The sequence below is a fragment of the Varanus komodoensis genome, unplaced genomic scaffold, assembly GCF_004798865.1.
Source record: "Varanus komodoensis strain SLA01 unplaced genomic scaffold, ASM479886v1 scaffold23, whole genome shotgun sequence".
Classification (NCBI taxonomy): domain Eukaryota; kingdom Metazoa; phylum Chordata; class Lepidosauria; order Squamata; family Varanidae; genus Varanus; species Varanus komodoensis.
The window spans coordinates 17,332,271-17,339,567 of NW_025335627.1; the positions used below are offsets into that span (position 1 = coordinate 17,332,271).

Here is a 7,297-nt window from a genome sequence, read left to right on the forward strand (position 1 = left end):
GAGAGTGCAAAAGTTGGCTTGAAACTCAACATTAAGAAAACTAAGATCATGGCATCTGGTCCTCTCACTTCCTGGCAAATAGATGCAGAAGAAATGGTGGTAGTGACAGATATCATTTTCCTGGGCTCCAAGATCACCGCAGATGGGGACTGCAGCCAAGAAATTAAAAGACGCTTGCTCCTGGGGAGGAAAGCCATGGCAAATCTAGACAGCATACTAAAAAGCAGAGACATCACCCTGCCAACAAAAGTGCATATAGTCAAGGCTATGGTTTTCCCAGTTGCAATGTATGCCTGTGAAAGCTGGACCATAAGGTAGGCTGAGCACAGAAGGATTGAGGCCTTTGAACTGTGGTGCTGGAGGAGACTCCTAAGAGTCCCTTGGACCGCAAGGCGATCAAACCAGTCAGTCTTAAAGGAGATTAACCCTGACTGCTCTTTAGAAGACCAGATACTGAAGATGAAACTCAAATACTTTGGCCACCTAATGAGAAGGAAGGACTCACTGGAGAAGAGGCTAATGCTGGGAACAATAGATGGCAAAAGAAGAAGGAGAAGGTAGAGGATGACATGGCTAGATGGAGTCCCTGAAGCAGTTGGTGTGAGCTTGAGTGGACTCCGGGGGATGGTGGAGAACAGGAAGGCCTGGAGGAACGTTGTCCATGGGGTCGCGATGGGTCGGACACGACTTCGCGACTAACAAGTGTCCCTTCGTCTTTAGAACTGTAGGCTTAGATTGGATGGTGATCATTTTCAGTTCTCACTTGTCCTATCTCTATGATCCTCCTGTCCCATTGGCGGCTCACCCTGCTGCCTGGCAGTTATTGGCTCCGCTCACTTCGCCGTCCTTTTTTTCCCCAGGGTTGCTTGGGCCGAGTTTGCCTTTGCGCGCGATTTGCCTCTCGTTTCTCTCGCAGCCGCCGCGACGGGCGGGGCGGGGAGCCTTCGCGGGTGCGGCGAGACGGGAGGAGTGGCGGCGCGCCTGTCCTGTGGATCCGCTCTGACGTTGATAGGCCTCTGGCTCTGCCACGACGGGAGGAGCTGAGACTCTGGTCGCCCCAGGCTGGGAGGAGGACGCAAGAAAAGCGGCGGGCGAACTCTGGGGTTTCGCAGAACAATTCCGTATGTAAATGCCAAGCAGAGGACGGGGGAAGTGCGGTTAGTGGACCGGTCTCCGCTGCACGTTGGGCTGTTCCCTCTGCTCTCCGTTTTTCTTGTGTCTCGTTCCTTTTTTCAGGCTTCTCTAGCAGTTTATTGGCTAACAACACTTTAAAAAGAGTTAACACAGTAAAAGAAAATATTCTAAGAGCTGGATAATTTTAAAAAGTCAGCGCTGCAGTCCTATGCATGTGCTTCTGTTAAAAAATGAGCATAAGATGGTGGCCTAAGGTAGGGCCTTAGCTTGTTATTTTTGGTACCTTTATTAATGCCTTGCTTTATTCATATATGGATCTTTTTTTCAAAGACCAAAACAACTTTTCATGTGTGTGTGTGTGTGTGTGTTCTCAGAAGGAGGGCAGGGTACCATCCATCATTCTCTTACTAACGGGCACGTTTGTGTGGTAACTGTTGGTTAAGATAATCTTTTCCACACCCTGACAGTGTTATGATTCCTTTGAAGTTGCAATCCCATGCACGTTTAGACAGAAGAAAAGCACAACTGGGTCATGCTGAGAGTTGCAGCCTTTTTCTTTTCTTGTCTGAATTTGCATAGGATCAAGCTTTTAATCCTTCTTCCTGCATCAGCTTCAAACCTAGCATTAGCCACATTTGGGGTCATTTTATGATCCCACCCAAGGCAGATACTGAATATGAAAGGCCTTTGTTTGTTGAGTGTACCCCCACCATGAAGTTTGAATCAGCATAAGAATGGATTTCAGATTTAAGTTAGTACAGGCAATTCAAGATTTAATCTTTCAAGAAACAATATATAATAAAATCCACATAACAGTGCTTGACCTGTTACCTGTGATCTGCATAACAAATGGCTTCAAATCATCATAAACAAGGTTTTAATTCAGACTGTAGCTGAAAATTCACAAAATACCTTTTGTGTCACTATATTCTCTAGTGCTCATGCATTTTGAATTAGGGAAACAAAGCTTCCCCAGAACCTCTCCAAAACAGCACACTTAATGTGCAAAGTGTCTCATTGAATTCAGTTTTACTCCTGGGTTATAACAATATAACAATTGTTATATTGTAGAGGTTTCCAACTTCTAGCCTGCCAGATGTTTTAGCCTACAGCGCCCATCAACCCTGAGCAGCATGGCCAGCAATGAAGGATCATAGAAGCTGTAGGCAAACACATCTACATGGTCACATGTTGTCCATCCCTTCTGCATAGAAGTGCAGGTGGCCAAAGTATTCCTGTGGATGATAGGAGATTCCCTGGCGGAGTTGTGCCATTTCCTAAGCCCCACCCTTTTGCTGCAGCTTGGGAGAAGAGCATGATGACTTTATCTAAATTGTATGGTTGTGTGTCTTTCTGCTTTCTCTTTTTTCTTTGCCCTCCACTGTTACAGTTAGTGGTGGAGAATTACCTGCTCTGACTTCAGGGTTGGTGTAATTAAGGGCATCTTGGGGAGAGGGACCTCTCTTATGATCGTGGAGATCTTGGACATGTCCCATTTTTCACCATCACCAGAACACTATTGGTAGGATATCAGGACCTCACCCCTTTCCGTGGGTGTTTGGCAGAAGGGGCTTGCATTGGTGTATGTACTTTCCCACCAGTGGAATAGGACTTGAGCTGCATCCAATGCCGTTACCTCTGTTGCCTTGATTACTGCATACTTAGTCACTCCTAGGACATCTTTTTCTCGGGGAATGATGAATAGAATCTGTACATCCAAAGAAACCTCAACTGTCTTTTTTGGAAGGCAGCCTTCCTTGTCATTCTAACAGGCAAAAGTGATTGTGCAATATTCTACTTTTTCCTCCACACTAATTTTTGGGGATAACAAAAGATTGAAGAAATGGTGGGAAATATTACAAATGAAAATACATTGTGCAGATAACTAGTAAAATCCTGTGAATGAGGCAGAGCGATTGCAAAAAGACCCCTCATCTGGAAGATCAGAATCTACAAAGCATGAATCTATGAGCCTCTCTACATGAGAGGTTTACATGGGTTTTCTTCCTGGAGTTTGTAGTTCTCTGTTCCTAGGAAATGATTTTTTGCACCCTTGTTGGAATGAATATCTGATAGAAACTTAGTTAAGGAATAGTGTAAATTGCTTGTTCTGACTTATTTTTATGTACAGCTTTCCTCACTGTGGCTGCTAAAATGAAATTAAAAAATGCAAAATAGCCCTCCCCCCCCCCCCAAACGGCGGGCCATTTGAATCATGATATTTTCCTTACCATGAGAGGCAGTGATGAGGGCCCTGTAATACTTAAAGGCCCACCCTCTTGCTGTACATCCTCTGAGTAATAACTGATTGCTTCAGCTCCTTGCCATTCTACCCCCCCGGGAAAAATGTTGCAATTCAGAATGCTGAATGCTGTAAGGCTGGACTAGCCCAGCACTCTCTCTCAGAGGTGACTGTAATGCTAAAGCAGGCGTCCTCAAACTTTTTCAACAGGAGGCCAGTTGACAGGTGCCAGCGGTGGGTGCAGGCTGCCAAGGCGGTGCTGGCGGTGGGGGGGATGCTGGTGAGGGGGTGGGGTGCGTGCGCGTGCGTGCGTGCGGACACAAGGTGAGGTGGGGACGGGGGGGGGCGCAGGGCAAAATGCTGGCTTGCTCATGAGGAGATCGTTTTCTCCGAGCGAGTCCAAAACAACCTCCTTGCGAGCAAACCGCGCACTGCTCAAGCACACAGCGAGTGCAAAACCTTTGGGGCGGGCCAGTTAAATGGACAAGGTGGGCTGAATCCGGCCAGTGGGCCTTAGTTTGAGGACCCATGTGCTAAAGCAACAACCAGAGGACAGGAATGTTGCATTCCTATTTTGTTCCTCACTGTGAGCATCCCCATTTGGGTTTTGCAGGAAAGGGTAGATAATATCTTGCCTTGGCAATTACTCTGTAGCAATCCAGTCCTTATGTGTAACCTGAGATGCACTTGCTGGAATGTTTTCCTGGATTCTTATTTTTTGCTGTTACTTTTGAAAAACTTTGGAGAGAGGTGTCTGTGAAGCTGCTTAGTGAAAAAGATGAATTTTAGATGCTTTGCTGTGTAGCACTGAGGATTTGTACACTGATGTAGGGCAGCTTAACCATATTCCCCCTGATCAGACTTTCCACACCTCCAGTTTATATTGCTGAAAGGTTGTTCAGTTGTCATGTAAATTGCAATGTTTTAGTTCTTTATCTTTTTTCTCAATCACTTTGGTTATGGTCTTGTAATGCACAATAAAAATCAATAAAAAGTAAATTGACGGCATGGTGCAAAGAATCAATGCTTCCTCCACTAGGGTGCTGATTCATAATGGGTTCCATGTACAATGGTACCTTGGCTCATGAACTTAATCCATTTCAGGACTCTGGTCATGACCCAAATTGGTCGTGAGCCAAGTTAAATTTCCCCATAAGGTTCAATGTAAATAAGGTCAGTCTGTTCTGCCACTACTTATTTTTTAATCAGAAAAATATGAAGAAGCAACGTGACAAAGAACAACAAAGATCTCGGCCATCTTCCTCCTTCACCCCAAGCATGAGCCTGGCCATCTCCACACCCCCCCAGCACAATTACGCCCATCATCCCGGAGCGCTGGGGGGGGGGGAAGATAGGCATGAGTGCAGGCGCGCTTGGGTGGGGGGAGAGACGAACGTGTGCTCGCTGGGGGAGAGAGACGGGTGCGAATGTGGGCGTGCGGGGGGGGGGGGGATGGCCGAGATTGTGATTGTGCTCGTGCAGGAAAGACAGGTGCAATCCCGGGCATGCGCCTATAGGAAAGATGGTCGTGATCTCGGTCATCTCCCCCCCTGCCCCCACTCGGGTGGTGGGGATGGCCATGATCGCAGTTGCCACCCAATGCTGAGTTCACAACCTGAGTCAAAATTTTTATGAAATTTTTGTTCGTGACCCAATTTGGTCGTGAACTGAGGCGTTAGTGAACCAAGGTCCCACTGTATTTACTTTTGAGTAAGCAATCAGGGCAGGAATTTAGTTGCAGATTTAAGATAACATATGGTTCATCTTCATGGAATTCAGGAGGATGGAATGGCATAGCCTCACTGCCTTTCCTAAAGCAGAAATGAAACACAAGGGTTCCACTGCCTGAGCTTGATTTCCACATACTAAAGGTAATTAGTACCTTTAGTATGTGGATTGGGGCTGCTGCACTTACCTATGTGGTAGCAAAAGGATCATGTGTGATATATTGAACATGTATTGATCATGTCTAAGAATATTCACATAGTACACCAAATGTGTATTCATATTCCCTGCATGCCTGTTCAGATAGATGGTTGTAAGAATCTAGCATTATGCAGTCATTTTGCTCTCATGCAAGGAAGCTGAGCAGCAATGAGTCCATTAGTACTCTGGCCTCCGCATGCTGTTTTTGTTGGACCTCCAGTGCAGGTGAATTCAGTGCAGGTGAATTCAGACATAAGCATTTCTGAACATGCATAGATACACTGATTTATTTGTACACATCTGTCTACCCATTAATGATTTGATTGTCTCTATCCCAACTACCAAACGAGGCTGTGGCTGAACCATGAGCTCTTGCTGAAACATGGGTTAACCTCATGAAGTGACAACAAAATGCTCATTTCACAGAAGTCAAACAGGTGATTCTCAGGGAGTCACAAAAAGAAAGCCAAAACGTCCATACACACATGCTAAAAATAGCAACTGAAACATGCCACACAAATGAACCTGGGTTCCCTTTGAGGGTTGGGGAAGCAAACTATAGAGTTTCTCTTCTGTACCAACCTTCCTGAACCCCAAGTGATCTCGGAGGGGTGTTCCTTGTGGTTGAGGAGACCTTCACTTCTGCCAGCTCCCAGAAAGATCACTGTCCCGGTGCTGCTAACAGCTGTAATGAAACAGCATTTCCCCACAGCACATTCCTGCTGATGAGCTGGGCTGCATGGAAAGCAAGAAATCCCCAGAGTTCCAAGGAACTCACTCCTGAAGGTGCCAAGGGCTTTACAGTATATCACAGAAGTGAGTACACCCCTCACATTTTGTAAATATTATATCTTTTCATGTGACAACCCTGAAGAAATGACACTTCGCTACAGTGTAAAATAGTGAGTCTCCTTCAGGGACCACTGCCTTGTTGAAGCGAAGGGGCTTGTGTAGCTCAATGAAGGTATGAGTTATGCCATGCAGGGCCACTCAAGATGGATAGGTCATAGCAGAGAGCTCTGATAAAATGTGATCCACTGGATGAATCTCCAAAATGACAGAATGACCTCAGTTCGAATCCAAGGAAAACCATTCAACATCACAATAGTCCAACCACTGGTGCTGAAGAGGCTGATGTTGACCAGTTCTATGAAGGCCTACAACACCTTCTAGAATTAACACCAAAAATTGATGTCCTTATCATCATGGGGGATTGGAATGCTAAAGTAGGAAGCCAAAAGATAACCGGAATAACAGGCCGGTTTAGTCTTGGAGTACAAAATGAAGCAGGGCACAGGCTGGTAGAATTTTGTCAAGAGAACACGCTGGTCATAGCACACACTCTTTTCCAAAAACCCAAGAGACGACTCTACATATGGACATCACCAGACGGTCAACACAGAAATCAGATTGACTATGTGCTCTGCAGCCAAAGATGGAGAAGCTCTATACAGTCAGTAAAAACAAGACCAGGAGCTGACGGTGGCTCAGATCATGAGCTTCTTGTTGCAAAATTTAGGCTTAAATTGAAGAAAGTAGGGAAAAGCACTAGGCCACTCAGGTATGACCTAAATCATATCCCTGATGAATATACAGTAGAGGTGACAAATAGATGTAAGGAATTAGATCTGACAGAGTGCCTGAAGAACTATGGACGGAGGTTTGCAGCATTGTACAAGAGGTAACAACTAAAGCCATCCCAAAGAAAAAGAAATGCGAGAAAGAAAAATGGCTGTCTGAGAAAGCTTTACAAATAGCTGAGGAAAGAAGGGAAGTAAAAGGCAAGGGAGAAAGAGAAAGATACACCCAATTGAATGCAGAATTCCAGAGAATAGCTAGAAGAGATAAGAATGCCTTCTTAAATGAACAGTGCAAAGAAATAGAAGAAAATTCTTTAGAAGGCCAGATACTGAAGATGAAACTCAAATACTTTGGTCACCTAATGAGAAGGAAGGACTCCCTGGAGAAGAGCCTAATGTTGGGAACAATAGATGG

At 45.3% G+C, this 7,297-nt stretch overlaps 1 protein-coding gene across 2 annotated transcripts in view; it reads left to right on the plus strand.

The window, feature by feature from the left end:
- Window positions 1-905: 905 nt before the first annotated feature.
- METTL21A (methyltransferase 21A, HSPA lysine) overlaps window positions 906-7,297 on the plus strand; it is a 26,499-nt gene continuing 20,107 nt past the window's right edge. Inside the window, exon 1 of one of the 2 annotated variants that reach the window (XM_044431999.1) lies at window positions 906-1,157. In XM_044431999.1, coding sequence (XP_044287934.1) covers window positions 1,130-1,157 — 28 coding nt within the window. In that variant the 5' untranslated portion in view covers window positions 906-1,129. The remainder of the gene's footprint in view (window positions 1,158-7,297) is intronic. The other variant, XM_044432000.1, reaches the window with a different exon arrangement.